This window comes from Sturnira hondurensis, unplaced genomic scaffold, assembly GCF_014824575.4.
Source record: "Sturnira hondurensis isolate 20B ecotype Veracruz unplaced genomic scaffold, ASM1482457v3 Scaffold0007401, whole genome shotgun sequence".
In the NCBI taxonomy this organism is placed as follows: Eukaryota; Metazoa; Chordata; class Mammalia; order Chiroptera; family Phyllostomidae; genus Sturnira; species Sturnira hondurensis.
Window position 1 is genome coordinate 6,577,118 of NW_028080032.1, and position 17,598 is coordinate 6,594,715.

Below are 17,598 nucleotides of genomic sequence, written 5' to 3' on the forward strand. Positions count from 1 at the left end.
GCCCGGTCTTGACGAAGACTTTGCTCATAGCAGGCCAGGGTATGTCCTCACTCATCTGGGTGACTGCTGTGAGGTGGGGAAGGATCTGATGCAGCTTCCTCCGCTGGGCAGACTAAGAAGTGGGGAGAAATGCCTTCTTAGGGGCAAGGGGTGAAGTCTCCACCAGGTGGAACAGAATTGTTGAACTAGTCCATATGAGAGTAATTTGTAATCTACTAGACTTGTCACAAAAAAACTGTACATGAAACAATTTCCCAAGACAGTCATTCATTCATTCATTCAACACCTGTGAGAAAAACGAGTGGGTAGAAATGTTTTTATAACAAACTAAATCTCAAACAATGCCTAAACCTTCCCCTACCCTCTCATCACTTCTATTAGGCAGGTTCATCTGCGCTTTAAACAAAAAAGCTTCATTGAGATATAATTCACATATCATGAGATTCACCATTTCAAAGGGTACAATTCAGTGATGTTTACTATACTCATAATGTTGTTTACTGATCACCACTAACTCCAGAGTATCTTTATCAGTATCTTTATTTCTGGAAAAAAGCCACAGGCCCATTAGCCGTCACTTCTCACTGCCCCACTGTTNTGGGGAAGGATCTGATGCAGCTTCCTCCGCTGGGCAGACTAAGAAGTGGGGAGAAATGCCTTCTTAGGGGCAAGGGGTGAAGTCTCCACCAGGTGGAACAGAATTGTTGAACTAGTCCATATGAGAGTAATTTGTAATCTACTAGACTTGTCACAAAAAAACTGTACATGAAACAATTTCCCAAGACAGTCATTCATTCATTCATTCAACACCTGTGAGAAAAACGAGTGGGTAGAAATGTTTTTATAACAAACTAAATCTCAAACAATGCCTAAACCTTCCCCTACCCTCTCATCACTTCTATTATTAGGCAGGTTCATCTGTGCTTTAAACAAAAAAGCTTCATTGAGATATAATTCACATATCATGAGAGTCACCATTTCAAAGGGTACAATTCAGTGATGTTTATTATATTCATAATGTTGTTTACTGATCACCACTGACTCCAGAGTATCTTTATCAGTATCTTTATTTCTGGAAAAAAGCCACAGGCCCATTAGCCGTCACTTCTCATTGCCCCACTGTTCTCCAGCTCCTGGCAACCACGAATCTACTTCCTGTCTGTGTGACCTAATCTGGGTATCCCATTTAAAGTGAATCATCCAATGTTTCCCTTTTTGTGTCTGCCTTCTTTCACTTAGCATCACATTTTTAAGGTCCCTCTATGCTGTGACATGGACTGGAACTTCATCCAGTCTCTTTATAATCAAATTATACTGTCTGGTCTACGCCCTTCACCTTGGAGGACACATGTGCTCTTCCACTGGAAGTTGCAGTTTTATTATCGCATGCTGGGAAATGCTGAATAAAACACTTCTGTTGTCCCACTCTGGCTGGTGTGGCTCAGTGGACTGAGTGCTGGCCTGTGAACCAAAGGGTCATGGGTTTGATTCCCAGTCAGGGCATGTGCCTAGGTTGTGAGCTGGGTCCCTGGCTGGGGGTATGTGAGAGGCAATCACACATTGATGTTTCCCTCCTTCTCTTTTTCCTCTCTCTAGAAGTAAAACAAAACAAACAAAAAAACCCCAAACCACTTCCATTGTCTAGTTACTCTTCAGGTGACTATATCAAAGTCCAGATGGTGGTTTTCATGGGCATTTTCCATAACTTGGATGAACAGAGCCAACAGCCAGGCCTTGTTTATTGAGTTCACTCCGAGCATGTGCAGTGGGAGGTAGCAGCCGAAGCTGGTGGATATCAGAAGTGCCGCAGTCACAATGGGCCTCTTCCATGGCTGACAGTGAAAAATCTTGCTCCTAAAATTCTCAGGGCTAAAAATGATCCCTGACAGAATTTATGGGGTGTGGTGGGGATCTGGGTTTGGCTGAGCATGTAGTCATTCTTTTTTTCATTCATCAGAGGGCAAAATAAAAGGAGATCCGGACATGCAGGAGAATGGCAAGAAGGGCATTAGCTAGACCAAGAAAATACAGCCTCCTTCCTTGTTGGGTTTCTTGTCTGGTCTGTGGGTCTTGACAAGGGGCAAGGCCACCTGGCACAGGTGGGAGGGTCTGAAATCTGTGGGGCTTTCCTTGTATGTTGGAGTTGGAGCTTTGGGAAGGTGAGCTGGGGCCATAGAGAAACCCGAGCGGACACATTCCATGTGTGGGCAGCTGCTGTGAGCAGGGTGATGGGCATGCCTAGCATTCAGAATTTGGCAGCAATGGATGGGAGCTCGCCAGCTTTCTGAAGCACCCACAAAATTACAGCTAACACTCATCTTTGTTAATGAACTCAATCCGTGTAACTCAAAGCCAGGTGTGCCTGCAGCCTGTGTGTGTGTGTAGGAGGCACATTATTGGGTTTAGGGTTTTAGATCTTCCGAAGTAGGAGCCAAAGTAAACAAACTTGCTTGATCAAGATGCTCTTCACTTTGCACCAGCCAGGGGATGTGCTGGCTGGATTTCAGGTGCTGGACCCAGAATGGAAGCATTTCTGTTTGCTCCACCATGGGCACTGGGGCAGGCGCCCCTGACAATCCTACGTGGAGTGACGGGCAGTGGGTTAGGCTTTTGAGGACACAAAGTAATCCAGAAGGTGGCATTTTTTTTTGTACGGGAACCCTAGCAGTGTGAACGTGGTTCCCCACCAGGCACAGAGTCCAGGAGCGTCTCTGCTCTGTGTTGGGAGTGACACTCCCACCCCATTTCTAGAAAGACGGTACTATGGGCTGAATTGTGTCCCCTCCGAGTTCTTGCTGCAGTCCTAGTCCCCGCTACCTCAGTGACTGTATTTGGAGATTAGGGCTCGAAGAGTGAAAGTTAGAATGAGGTTGTTAGGGTGGGCCTTAATCCAACACGAGGGGTGTTCTTACAAACAGGTTGGGACGTGGAGACTCGTGGAGGGAAGAGGCCGTGTGAAGACACAAGGGAGGAGAGAGAGGCCTCAGAAGAAACCCATCCTGCCAGTATCTGATCTCGGACTTCCAGCCTCCAGTGAGGAAATAATAGTCTGTTGTTGAAGCCACTCCGTCTGTGGAACTCGGGCAGCCCTGACAAACTAGGAGATGGTATACTCAGCAAGGAGGGCAATGAAAATGGGGTTCTGGAAGTTTCCCTGAAGTCAAGTGAGGGTGACTGAAAAATTGGTATTTTTGCTCAATACAAAATTTAACGTGATGACTCTGTATTTGTTTACTGCTAGTTTTTAGAGAGAGGGGGGGAAGAAAGGGGCAGATCTGCCAGGACAGTTAGGGGTCAGGGGCCGCCCCAAGCACCCCAGCGGCCTCCAGACTGGGGGCTCCAGCAGGAGGTGGGCCGTGCTAGAGGGACCACAACGGNATAATCAGCAAGGAGGGCAATGAAAATGGGGTTCTGGAAGTTTCCCTGAAGTCAAGTGAGGGTGACTGAAAAATTGGTATTTTTGCTCAATACAAAATTTAACGTGATGACTCTGTATTTGTTTACTGCTAGTTTTTAGAGAGAGGGGGGGAAGAAAGGGGCAGATCTGCCAGGACAGTTAGGGGTCAGGGGCCGCCCCAAGCACCCCAGCGGCCTCCAGACTGGGGGCTCCAGCAGGACGTGGGCCGTGCTCCAGGGGCCACAACGGCAGACTGCACAGAGGACGCTCATCTCAGCTCCTGTTTAATTGTAGTCGGATATTAAACATTTACAAATTTTTTATACAAGTACATGCAAAGTTACAAATATAGAAAATATAAAGTACATGCATATTTCAAAGACCGCTTTGGATCCTTATACAAAACTATTCAGTGCACATTGTAAGCCTAAAGGACCACACAGAAGGGGTTCCCACGTGTTACGCATTTAGTACCTTACGAAAACAGATGGTGCAGCAGATACCCCGGGTATTAACTGCTCTAACCAAAATTTCATTTGTCATGTGCACTATATATAGATATATGTTGGGTTTTTTTACATGGAATACCCGCACACGTCCAAGTCAATCACATTGCAGAATAATAACAGAGATCTGCTAGGTGACAATATTGAACAATCCAAGGAGTAATTTTACTGTATTTAAATAACAGAATTTCTTTTTCTACTCTGAACAGATCATTTTTTCTGTCATCTCCAGCCTAACATTTTTTTTTTTTGGAATCCCTATTCTTCCATTCAAAAGCCAATGACAGAGGCGAAGGACTCAGCCTAATTCTGGTTTTTGACAACTATGAGATAGCTATGAAGAAATGCAAGCGCTTCTCTGTATACTACTCATTTTCTTCGTTGCATAATCTTCTGATAGTGGTGTTTTTGCAGCTGCAGCTTCCTCTATATTAAAATCTGGTTTCACCCAATGTCAAAATCATTCTTGTTTCCAGGTAAACGAACACAGGAGATTTGTTCTTAGTGTCCAGAACGTAATCTAATTTTTAGCTGCTTTAGTTATCTGCAGTTTATGTTAGTAAACAAAGGAGTGCCCCGTGTAGGTGCCCTCCGAGGGCACCACTCCCAAATGTTGGACAGCTGTAGCCCCAGACGCCTCTCATATTGTCAGTTATGTCCATGCCCCGTGAAACCGTCCTCTGCCCAGAGGTCTAACGTTGCGTGAATATTCACGCTTGGTGCAATAGCTGCTGTGTGGCCTGCGCTGCAAAATGCAAAACACTGTCCCAGCTCTCTGCAGACACAGGCACCCATTCTCCAGCAGGCTGAGCCCGGGCCCAAGAGCTGAGGATTCCTAGTTTTGTTTTGTGAATGAGTGTCCTTCCAAATTTGGCAGAAATGTTGTTTAAACACACAGATGCAGTCAGGTTTCCTTAAAACGAATGAGAAAATGTGTCCACATTGCTAACAAAGCACTGCTAACTACGAGGGAGTGTTAGTGTGCTGAGCTCTCGCAGAGCCAGGGGTATGTAGGCAAAGGCATTTGAAGACTGTCTGGGGATTATTTAGTCTCGATCTGTTGCACGAGAGAAAAAATAAGCCTAGATCATGGAATGATGATTTGCTGTTACCCCCTTACCAGCCCAGCACTTGCAATGGCCCACAAAGGACCCAATCAAATGGGCTTGACCACTCAGCCTGCCAGGCCTGCTCTGCATTTCCCTGTGGCTTCGGGGCCCAGGGGATTAGCCTATGGTGACAAAGGGAGAAGCGAGAACGAGACACTGCCACTAAAGAGCTGCAGGTGGATACCCCCTCCCCCAACCTGGTAAAGGACGAGGATGGTGGAGAGAGAAAGCTGCCCTCATCCCACGATTAGGAAAATGAGGAAAGAGAGGAGGAGGATCACAGGAGGGGAGGAGAAGAGGACCACGCTCGCCCCTCTCTGGTAAGCCTGGTACTCTTTCTGGTACTGGATGGTGCACATCTCCTCCACCACACGCTCCATTATCTTGACGTCAGTCGAGGTGAAGTTCTCCCCCTTGGTGGTGGTGGTGACTGTGTGCTCCTTGACTGTGATGTTGACGCAGTCACGCACGAAGTTGTTCTGGTTGCTGTATTGATCCACAGGCCTGTAGTACACTTGGTTGGGGAAACGGTTCATGTTTTCACGATAGTAACGGTCCTCATAGTCATTGCCAAAATGTACGAGGGGCCTGCTCATAGCACTCCCCAGCATGTAGCCGCCCAGGCCCCCCACCACAGCCCCCGCTGCCGCGGCTCCTGCCACATGCTTCATGTTGGTTTTCGGCTTACTGGGTTTCCCACCATAGGGCTGTCCCCAGCCTCCGCCACCATGGGGCTGTCCCCAGCCGCCACCACCATGGGGCTGACCCCAGCCACCACCGTGGGGCTGACCCCAGCCGCCACCATGGGGCTGACCCCAGCCACCACCGTGGGGCTGACCCCAGCCACCACCACCCTGGGGTGGGTAGCGGTTGCCTCCAGGACTTCCCTGCCCCGGGTATCGGCTGCCTCCACTGCTGCCTCCTCCTCCAGGCTTCGGTCGCTTCTTGCAGAGGCCCACGTCACTCCATGCGGCCACAAAGAGAACCAGGATCCAGCCGCCTACATGGCTTTTCACCATGATGACTTATCTGCAAAATGAAGAGGGTCTCAGAGTACAGTGTTGAATCCACTTAACTTTTGCTGCATAACAAATGAATGCAGAGCAGTAGCATCAGCACCTCGGTCAAAACCGCTCTTCACTCTGCACTTCTCCTTGGCAACACTTACGACAGAAGTAGCTGTTCAGTAAAGGGTTAACACAATGCTTCTTCACTAAGGACAAACTGACCTTAGGACAATCTCTGGCTGTTTCCTGGAAACTTGATAAAGGTGCAATGCCAGCAACATTGCTTATGGTAAAAATAACCTGGCTTATAAATTGCAACCAGACTGGGAAACCTACAAACATTTGGTGGGTTTGCCATCAGTTTGGACTTTAGACCAGTGATCCTTGTACCTGGCACATTCGTGCGGGGACCCTGGAAGCTGTGCCCATCAGGCTGTTATAAGGGACACTGGCTCGTGTGGGGCCTGGGACTTCTACGCCAAGGGGAACCTTTTACCCACTAGCATGAATCTCATGCCCTTAAACCTGAGCAGTCACTGTGGGGCCTGGGGCTGGAGACATGTCACCAGCTGCTGGGTGGACCACAATGACCCTGGTGTGGCATCTGTGGAAGTCTTGTGAGTCTAATGTCTAGTTAGAAGACTCCCAGGTGGGTGTTGCTGTAATGAAATACCTTTGCAAATAGTTGGTTCCTGCCTTTCCTCTGTGAGGATGGAAGAAGGAAAGAAGTCTCTTGTTTGCTGCTATTTCTTTAGGGGCTAGGGCGTGCCTGGCACAGAGAAGGGACACAGTACCTACTAGTTAAGTGAAGGAATGAATATCCCCTGAACATACGAGTGCCAGCAAGAATTTCCTCAAAGGAATAGAATTTTTTTAAACAAAAACCATGTTGCATTTTGCAAGCCCACTTGTAAATTAATCTTTCTCGTTATAGATGAACAGACGGATGGAGCTGCTTGAAGTGGGGAAGGATGGCTGTGTTCCTATGGTTTGCAGCCACTGACTGACTGAGTGCGTTTCAGTTCTGCATGTAATGGCTTATGAGTGACTCACTGTCTTCTAATTTTTGGCACAAAAGAAACACATCTTATATAAAAGGGCTTAGGAAAAAACAAACAACCCAAATGTCCTCGATGATAATTTATGCCCCTTTGCAGAATGTATAGTCATTCATCCAATTAAAAATCTCACTTCAGACTAAAGATCTCACTTATCCTGCATGATCAGGTGCCCAGGCAGAGCTCAAACGCACACGGTAGAATGATTCTCCAACAGCTTCTACTCCAAGTGAAACCATATGCTCTAAATTATCATTAGGTGCCGTAACACCAAAAATGGCATATGCTGTAATGCTGATGTTAATCTTTTCCCCAGCACTGTGTATCTCCAAATAAAAGTGGCAGCAAATACTGGAAAATTATTTTATATAACCTTCAGAGCTAAAGACTAAATTGGATAATATTCTGAAGAAAAAGAAGGATGAAACAAATCAATGTATTAACATCCTTGTTTATGTTTTTACTATCATTGAAATGTCTTAGTGGCCATAAGCAAACAAAAGTACGTTTGAAAGTTACAAGCCACGTTAAACAGATCAGATCATGCCAATTTAGGAGTTTTGGAGGCTCCCTTGGGGAGGGGTCGGAGGGGCAGGGTGCTGGGATCCGCAGACCGGCCTCACTCTTGCACCGGCCTCACTCTTGCACCGGCATCTCCCTGTGGTCAGTCTTCTGCAGGCCCCTTGTCTGGTCTACTTTCCACTCGCTCAAGGCGCCCAGCTCCTGGCCTCCACACTGCTCACCCTTCTGCGCAAACACCCCAGGGAACTCAACTAGGGGATTATCACCCTCAGTCAATACCTCCTACGCTAAAGGGGTTCTGTGTCCACAACTATTTCATTCACTCAAAAGAGCCAAACCCAGCCAACACCCTGGAGCTAGTCTTGAATTTTCTCTTTCTCACAGCACACATTGATTCTGTCAGCATATCGTATCAGTCTATCTTGAAAACAAACCCTAAACCTGAAACCTGTCACATTTCCCAGCCCTCCCATCCTCGTGGAAGTCTTCCCCATCTCTTCTGACTCCAGTCAGCTGGAGTCTTTCCACAGCCTCCACCCAGCCTCCCTGCTTCCGGCCACTGTGTGCCCCACACAGCAGCCTGAGAGGGCCTTCCCATCGTCAGGCCCCACCATGCCACTCCTTCAAACTCAGGATAAAACCCCAAACCCTGACCCTGCCAGGTAGGCCCCATATGACCTTCCCACTGCTTCTCACACCTGGCAACCCTCTCCTACCTCGGGACCTTTGTCCCTGCTGCTTCCAGGGCCTGGAAGGCTCTTCCTCCAGTTCCTCAAATGGCTCCAGTCTGCTGTGACATCACCTCAACAGGGGGTCCACCCCACTCTACATAAATCAGCACTCTGCCTATTCCCTTACCCAGCCAGGAGGATGTTACTTGACATCTATTATTCACTGTTTGCTTATCGTTCATCTCCAGGACAGAGTCTCATTTCATGCACAGCAGTATCCCTGGTGCCTAGATGCAGTGGCCAACTCATAGACTTGCAAAATAAATGCTGAATGAACAAGCATCAAAACATCTATGATAAAGTATAAGAAATAACCAAGCTAACAAACAGCTATCTACAGTGAACCATGTTTATAAACTTACAAAACACTCTTTTCTGAAATGGCCAACTGTCTACTATCTTCAACTCAGTTAAATAAACATTTGCTTCATGAGCCAGCCACGAATGGACATGTTACCTGAAATGGTCGAGCAAGAAACAGAGGCTGCAAGAGGAGTAACACTGAGAACACTGAGTCTAGCACGGATCGTGCCTTGTTCAAGGTTGTAAGAGTTACAGCTCAGTAAGCTCAACTAGACAGATGAGCAGGTGATGGCACCACGTGGTAGAGGAGGCACGGAGAGGAACTGGGTCCTCAGAGGGCCAGACACAGAAGGTGGATGAGAGGAAGTGAGGATTGGCAGGTGTGGGGACCACAGCGGGTTTCATGGAAGTGAAGCTCCAATGTGCGGGGGAGAGGCAGGTGGAGGTCACGCAATGAAGGGCCGCCTGAACAAGGGGAGCAGCATCCTGACTGCCCGGGAGGGTTTACATCTGTTGTTCCTGTGCTGATATTAATAACACCCCTTTTATTCTCAAGAGTGTCCCAGTTTAGAGGTTAAGTTACAGGGTCAGCCTAATTACAAGGCATGTCGAGTAGTCTGAACTTGATCCTGAAGGCAGTGGGCAGTCACTGAAAAGTTTGGGGTTTTCTTTCAGAAAGAACATTGCGGAGAATGGATTGGAGATTTTGTGGGTGTATGGCTGGAAGTACAGAAACTAGTCAGAAGGGCACTACAGTGATCAAGGGAGAAGAAGGTGATGGCCCTGACCAGGGAATGAAGAGTAACAGATGATTTGATTTAGAAGGTAGCTTCCTTCTGGAGGGCTTGGTGTTTGACGTGGAAGGTGAGAGATGGGAAGAACTGAGTTTTCTGCACTGGGCAGCTGTGTGGACAGAGTGCAGAAGGTGGAACAGGTCTGGAGGAGGATTAATGAGGGGTTTGGCTTTGGCGCTGCTGTTATCAAGCTATGTGTGGGGCAAGAGATACCAGTAGGCAGCGTGGTGAGTCTAGAGTTGAAGGATGACTGTGGACTAGAGATACAGGCAGCGGGGAACGAGAGCCATGGCATATGCTGCTAATTAGTACTTTAAAACTGATTACTGAGTGAAGCTGGATAGAATAGACTACTCTATATTTTATTATGTTCACACTATTTATACATTCATAGAATCTATTAAGACTAGATCATTTTAAAATCAATTCAGAACAAAAGCAACATTTAATTATGAAAAGCCTTAAAAATAACAACTACATTTTAAAGTAGAGAATCATTTCTAAGGACAAGAGGGACCCAAAACTTAAACGAGACTTGGTGAATCTCTTTCTGTTTGTGATAAAATAAGGAAGACCTTATAGTATTTAATTCAAACCTCTTACTCCACCAAGATTCAAAAAGGTCAGCTGACATATCCTTGGTTACAACTTACTGTACACAACTTTGTTTTATGAATTAAAAATCTGTGTGAGATGGACTGTCTTTCTATTAAAATATAAATTACAAATATTGACTTTAGAATGAACTCATTCAACAAATATTTATGGAGTAAGTACTATGTGCCAAATTTTAAAGACAGAGAACACTTGAATTGATCAATGACCACAGAAAAAATGAAGCTATTTTCCTCCCTGTCTGCTTGAAGACCGGCCACCATCATGAACGACACCGGAACCACCCGCACCAGGAAGTCCGTGACCAACAGACACCACTGCAGCGGAAACAAACGGTCACTGACGTCCTCACCCTGGGAAGGCAACAGCACCCAAGGTGGGAATTCGGGAAAAACAGCCGAAAAGTGTAGGGCCACACCAGGTGTCACCTTTGTGTTCGGTTTCAGAACCCATTTGGGTGGTGGCAAGACAATGGGCTTTGGTGTGATTCCTTGGGCTATGCAAAGGGAAAAGAACCCAAACACAGACTCACAAGACACGGCCTGTGTGGGAAGAAGACAAAGCCCTCAAGGAAACAGGGGAAGGAAGGCCAGAGCCGAGGGAAGCAAGTCAGGGGGACTGCGAAGGCCAAGGTCGGTGCTGGGAAGAGCGAGCCGGAGACCTGCCAACAGGAGGAGTGATGATGCTTCAGTGACTTCATCTGCGGTGGCAGAGTTTTCATGAGAGGATGAAGAAACTAGGAACTCTTATGTGTCAAAAAATAAAGAAAAAAATGTCAAAAATGACATATAATTACTTATCGATTCATTAAAAAAATATGTCTTCAGTGTTTTCTCGGGTCGTAGCACTGAGGAGCTGAGGGCAGAGCGGTGCATCAGATACTAGCTTAGTGGTTCAAGGACCAGAAAGCAGATGTACCCGGAGCCGATGAGACAGAGGGCAGGTGGCCGGTAGGGGCTGGGGTGGGTGAGGGCCAGCTCACAGGGCCTCGAGTGCGACAGTTTCCATTTCATTCAGAATGCAGTGGGGAACCATTAAAGGGCCTTAGGAAAGTAACCTATTAGGGCTATTTTTAAAAAAAGGTTACCCTGATTGTTGTGTAAAGATGAAAATCAGGGCCAAGCAAGGAAATGGTGAGACCACTTAGGACACAATTGAGGGAAGACAGCGGTGTGGCCTGGAATGGTGCCAAGACTGCTGGGGAGCTGCGGATAAGTGATTCTGCAGACGTGTATTTTGCAGAAAGAACCAATTAAGACTTGCTGACAGAGTGGACAGAGGAGTGCGAGTTAGCCAGGTTTGGGGCTTCTGTGACCAGGCCCATGGTGGCAGTGCCCCCTACCAAAGTGGGGGAAACTGCTGGGGGGCCAGGCTAGGGAGAGAGAGCCAAGAGGTTTAAAGGCTTGGACACATTTAACTTTGCTACATCTGTGAGACACTGCGGGCGTACCAATTCAGGCAATTGTTGAAGGAACCTGGACCTTAGTGTAGATACGCATTTGGGCATCTTCACCTGTTGACAGCCGAGGGGGTAAAGGTCAAGATTAAAGCCCTAGTATTTCGAGTGTAGGGCTCTTGCTCTTAGTCCCCCAGCCTCCAGAAATACGGGTGTCAAAACCTAAAAGAAAATACTACCAAACTGATTTCAACATTTTAGTCAAAGAAGAATATACTGTGACCAATAAGGCTTATGTAAGGGATACAGGGTGGTTCAAATGGGGAAATCTATGAACAGGTTAAGGGAAAAGATAAGATTCTCTGCAGATGTTGAAAAGTTTTCAATGAAAATCAACATCCATTTCTGGTTTTTTAGGTTGAAGCTGTTAAGATCATTTCTACAGAATTAGAAGGCAGTCCCTCTTCATCCAAAATCTCTACCACAAATGTCTAAGCCACCCTATCTTAATTTAAAAAGGACGGGTGTCTCATTAATCTAGTCAACAAGACAAGAATGCAAGCAATCATTTTATTATAGTTATGGAATTCTAACCAGGCACGACTTTCTACCTGGAACGTCGGCCAAAAACCCCTCACAGTACATACGTGAGCTCACTAGGCAGTTTTTGAAACCAATATATAACCAAACAGTCCCCAAATTAATCAGAATTAGTTAGAAGATTTAGCATGGGAAAATCATTCTACTCATATGGCAATAAAAATTAAAAATATCTAGAAATTAATCTAAAAATAAGTAGTACTTATATGAGGGATGTAATAAAATTTTAATGAGGGACATAAAGGAAGACTGGAAAAAAGAGAAAGATGTACAACATCTTTGGTTGGGAAAACCAACGTTACAAGATACCTATTCATTTCCAAATAATCCATCAAGTCCACACAAGTTTAGTCAGGATTCAAAGGGGATTTCAAAGAACATGAGGAAATAACACTCAAAGTTAAGACTGAAGAAACTTGAACAGGAAGAAAATCTAGGGCACAGTGGGCATGCCAGGTGTTAGAATGCACGATAAAGCTACAATAAATAAGACTGGGTGGCATTGGCAAATGAGCAGAATGGGAGAGCAGTGGAAATACAGAAGGTACAAAAAAGGTCCATAAATTACCCTAATCACACTGTTCCCATGTATACGCGGGGACTGAGTCAGAGCTGGTAGAAACTTGCCCGATGGTTGTATGCCAGGGGCTAAATTTCTGATACTCAGAACAAGTTACAACTGGAAACCTAAATTGGGACGTGGCACCAAACAGCCCCTAAACTCCCCACCTCCCTGGGGAAATTTCCTGAGCTAAGCAGAACTCATTTGCAGGTGCAGCAGTCCCCCCTTATCCATGAGGGATACATTCCCAGACCCCTGGTGGATGCCTTAAGCCATGGGTAGTACCGAACACTATATATACTACTTTTTTCTATACATACATACCTATGGTAAAGTTTAATTTATAAATTAGGCACAGTAAGAGATTAACATCTAATAACAAAATAGAACAATTATAATATATTGCAGTAAAAGTTATATGAATGTGGTCCCTCCTCTCAAAATACCTTTTCGTCCTGTATTAACCCTTGTGATGGGGGCTCATGCAATGCCCACATGGTGGGATGAAATGAGGTGCTCAGAATGGCGTCAATTGAAAACTTAGGTACTGTTTATGTCTGGAACTTTCCACTTAATATTTTCAGACTGAGGTTGACCACAGGTAACCGAAACTGCAGAAAGCACAACCACAGCGAATAAGAAAGAACTACTGAATTTATTTTTTAAGGTCATGGCCCTAAACAGAATTTGACACAAGGTATACAAAATCTGGGGTGATGGGTTTTCACTGCTACTCTGAGGCCCCGTTCTGGGCGGAACAGGAGGAAGGGCCCCCAACCTGATCAAACCCCAGAATTATTTAGAGTTTTTCAGAAGCGGCGGTGCTGGAGCCCCTCCCAGACAGCAGCCTGGGAGTGTCTAGTGATGGGATTTGGGAATTTATTTAAAAACTTCCCAGGGAATTGCGCTCCTACCCAGGCTTCAGAGCTCGGTCCTCAGAGGCCCAACAGTTAACAACATTCTAATGCTTTTCCTAAAAGGGCACACATACCTCCCTTGATGTGATCACACAATACTATGAGAGTAATTAGTAGAATACAAGGAGAAAAAAGATGAGCAAATTGAGAAAACAATCCTCCCACTGTAAGAACAGCTACACACACTATTCACTCAAGGACCAGCTATAATGCTGCAGCCAACACCTCATTAGACACAGGCATGTTCTGAATGTTTTATATGTGGCCGTTCACAGCTGATATGGTTGCCTTGGAAGAGGAAATAAGATATGAAAAGGGAGAATGGAATAGGTAAGTTAAAACTGCAGCTTAGAAAACCTTCTTCTCATTAACACCTTCTTCAGTTGGTTGAAAGTCACCTTCCGTGTTAATATTTCATTATATTTTTAAATGGTTGCTTTGTTATACAGTGCAGCATGATTCTAGAGAAAACTGTGGCCCTTCCCCTGCAAAATCAGTTTTGAGTTTTCTAAAAAGGATGATGCTATAGGTGTGAGGTACACATATAGGCCTCCAGACCAGGCGTTTGTGATCACAGCCTCTCCAGACCGTACTTTCTGAGACAATTGGGGATTTTCAACCATCACAAGACCGAAGAGATCCCAGAGGGTACATACCTCTGCTGTGGCTCAGCTAAGCTGGGTTTGTACCTCCAGGAAGATGACGCTTTGGCTTGGCTGAAATTGTTCAGTCTTCAAATACACTCAGGAGTCCTTAAAAACAAAAAGAAAAAAAAAAACTAGACTTGATAAATAAATCTAAGATAGGATTCCTTAAAACAAAAGCTTCATGTATAAGTTTCTAAGCCACTAATAAATCTATTCCAGAACAAAATAGGAAATATTTGAAAAAAGCAAGGAGGTCAACTAAAAAAGCAAGCGTGACATTGAGCTTGCTCTCTTTCAAACCGAGTCTATCTCACTTAAAAAATGACATTATTTAGAAGAGTAATGCATCAACAAAAAGAAAATTAAAATCACCTATAATTTCTACTAAAACTTTCTTGGTTTTGCTTTTCCTTTCAGATTTGTCACATATGCATTGATTATGAGTAAGCAGACACAATTTTGTAACCGGCATTTGGACCTGTCTTTTTCTCCCTCTGTATCGCAGGCTCTAAACCGTGACTTTCAATGATTACATAAGGTCCTTTCAGTTAATTTGCCCTGATTTCTTAGCTACTGCTCTGCTGTTATACATTCGGGTTGTTTCCCAGTTGGTTCTAATTTTAGGGCATTCTGCCCCAAATATGTGCCTGTATAAACCTCTTTTTGTTTGTTTGTTTTTTTCTTGTTTGGTTCTTCCACTGCAAGTTGACTCCCATGAATGAGATTTCTGGGTCACGGCTTTTAACCTCCTAATGCGTGGCCTGACTGCTTTACAAAAAGTCTGTACTGATTCCCCACTGCACAACATGCCCCGTAGGGGGTGACTAGGAAAAAAAATACATTGGTATATATACCAATGATCAAATTTTAAAAAAATATTTATTTTTAGAGAGAGGGGACAGGAAGGAGAGAGGGAGAGAAACATCAATGTGTGGTTGCCTCTCATGTGTCCCCCACTGGGGACCTGGCCTGCAACCCAGGCATGTGCCCTGACTGGGAATTGAACCGGCAACCGACCCTTTGCTTCACAGGCCCAGGCTCAATCCACTGAGCTACACCAGCCAGGGCCCAATGGTCAATTTTACATAGATGGTTCAAGTTAGTCTTCAACAAATTCTGGAAGTAGGTGTCATTTCCTTATTTTATGAATGGACAAAAGGATGAGGAAACTAGGTAACCGGTCCAAGGTAATGAAATTAGTTGAAGAGGTATCTTGCTAATCCCAAAGCCCTAGCACCTTCCCAGACAACTGGATTATGCAAATTTTAGGGGTTGCTGTTACTGTTATTGTCGCTGTTTACAGATGTAAAATGATAATCCAGACTTGCTTTAATTTGTACTTTATTCTGTAAATGACTCATCATTTCACCATTTATCTATTATAATCTTGACATTTTCCTTTCACAAGTATGAAAAAGTTGTGTTAGGTACGAATAATACACAGATCACACCATAGCTCTGCTTTCTTTCCTTTTCCAGTTTAGTTCTTCATTGTAAGAGCTCCTCAGTGTCTGTGTAGGTAAAAATGTTCCTTTTCACTGATTTTTTTCCTCCAAATCCGAGTGAGTTAATTTTTTCAGAAGTCTGACATTTTCATTCAGTTTTCTGTTTCCACTTTTTCTGATAATTTGATTTGTAAAAATATTTAATCCTATTTACCTAGGCCTTTCTCAATGAAAGGGAAACCTCAGATACAAGGAGGATAACCTTGGTCTGGACAGTGAACTTGCATTGTGTTGTGTTATGAAGCTGGAAATGAGGAAACGAAAAAATAGAAAGCAGTGGCTTTAGGATGGTTAGGGCAGATGTGACGGCAGTAGCTTTACAATGAAAATAATCTGTTTGCTGTAGCTACCGCAAAGAGTAAATGGAAAAAAACAACAGAAAGACAGTAATGTCATCTTTCTCTCCACTGTTCAATAAACAAACGTGAAGGCACCTCCAGCACGGATGGAGAAGAATGGTTCCCCTAGAGGGGGCTTCCCGGCCCAGATCCCCTTCCTCGGAGCCCCCCAGATAATCGAGTTCTCTCCTTTCAGAGGAACAGGAAAGAAGTGAAAAGCGAAGACTGCGGGTCTGCCACACCTGGGGCGCGCAGGAGACGCTGTGGCCCGACGGCCTGGACCTCCCGGGTCCGCGAATGAAGGGGCGGGGACGCCCCAAGACCCCTCCCCGCTGAGGCCCCAGGGCCTGTGCAGGCAGTCTGGCGGTTGCCAGAGCCCTCTGGGCCGCGGCCTCCCCAGGGACCATCCTGGCTTGAAGCAGGGCGGGCGGGGCCGCCTCTTCCGAACAGCTCAGAGGCTCCAGGGTGCCCCTTCCCCCACTCCGCACACCCCCTGAGCATCTGGAAGTGCGGGGTCTGGCCAAGGGGCGCCCCTTACCGGGTCCCGGCCTCTACTCGATGGCTCTCCGGAGCGACCGACAGGCGCTGAGCCTGGAGTCCCGCGGCCCCCAGCGCCTCTCCCTTGTTCTCCTCGCGCAGCGCCCCAGCGAAGCCCGCTGCGGCTCCCCTTCAGGTTCCCCGGCCACGTTAGCGCGGGGTGATCGCCCCCATTCCCCCCGCCCACAGCCCCTCTAGCCCCGAGACTCCCCATCCCGCTCCCGCGGCGGACACGCACCTGGGTGTGCGGGGGGTGGCGGGAGCGGTCAGACTCCCCCGAACCACCAACACCCCTCCCGAGCGGGCTCCGCCAGCTCTCCCCCCTCAATCCCGCCCCATTCCAAATAAGAGGAGCTTCTCCAGCCAGAAAGGCACAGCCCAGCTGCGTCATCGGAGGCCAAAGCGCACACCCGCAGACCCGCCGCACCCAGATTCCGCCGCGAAGACCCCTTCCGACTGTCAAGGTCTGCCTCCGGGTGCCGGGGTCTCACTCTCAGACTCCGCCGCGCGCCCGCGCACCCCAGCAGTCCGGACCCCCGCCCCGGACCCGTGCTAGTTGCTCAAAGGGCGACAAGGCTGTTTACCTGCCTCGTTCGAAGAAGCTCGCAACGCCGCGGATGTGAGCGACTGACGCGGAGAGCCGGCGAGGCGCGGGGACGAGGAGGAGGCGCCGGGGGCAGGGAGAAGGGGCGGGGGCCCCGGAGGAGGTCCGCGCGCGCGCGGACCAATCACCAGGCGGCCTCGCGCACACCCTGCCCCAGGAAGGTGCTTCTCCACCTATCTGGGACCGGGTATCTGAGTCACCGNCGGGGGGGGGGGGGGGGGGCGGGGAGAATGAGTTGAGATTCGCTTAAATGTTTATGTCAGCTGATACCTCTCCCCGTGTCATCACTCCCTGACCTGGCTCATTGACTGTAAAAATCATCATTAAAGGGATATTCCGCCGAAAGACCTAACTCCCCTGTTGCATAAGGGAATACTCGAGAAACTAGAACGGTAAGGAATGAGAAAGCAATTTCTGGAACTTTGGTCGCCAGCAATTTCTGAAGAGGAA

The 17,598-nt window shown here is 46.8% G+C and overlaps 1 protein-coding gene across 2 annotated transcripts; it reads right to left on the reverse strand.

The window, feature by feature from the left end:
- Positions 1–3,665: 3,665 nt before the first annotated feature.
- PRNP (prion protein (Kanno blood group)) lies at positions 3,666–17,282 on the reverse strand. Of its 2 annotated transcripts, XM_037051707.1 has the most exons (4): positions 17,129–17,278; positions 14,174–14,269; positions 5,920–6,041; positions 3,666–5,886 (listed from the first exon to the last, which is right to left on the reverse strand). In XM_037051707.1, exons 3-4 carry the CDS (start codon positions 6,029–6,031, stop codon positions 5,249–5,251), a joined length of 750 nt encoding a protein of 249 aa, XP_036907602.1. In that variant the 5' UTR covers positions 6,032–6,041; positions 14,174–14,269; positions 17,129–17,278; the 3' UTR covers positions 3,666–5,248. The 2 variants fall into 2 exon arrangements, with proteins under 2 accessions (XP_036907602.1, XP_036907601.1); XM_037051706.1 differs by having other exon boundaries at positions 3,666–6,041; positions 17,129–17,282.
- Positions 17,283–17,598: the final 316 nt, after the last annotated feature.

Bases quoted from the DNA above. Each gene is read 5' to 3' on its own strand.
- PRNP (XM_037051706.1), bottom strand. From the start codon at position 6,031: ATGGTGAAAAGCCATGTAGGCGGCTGGATCCTGGTTCTCTTTGTGGCC.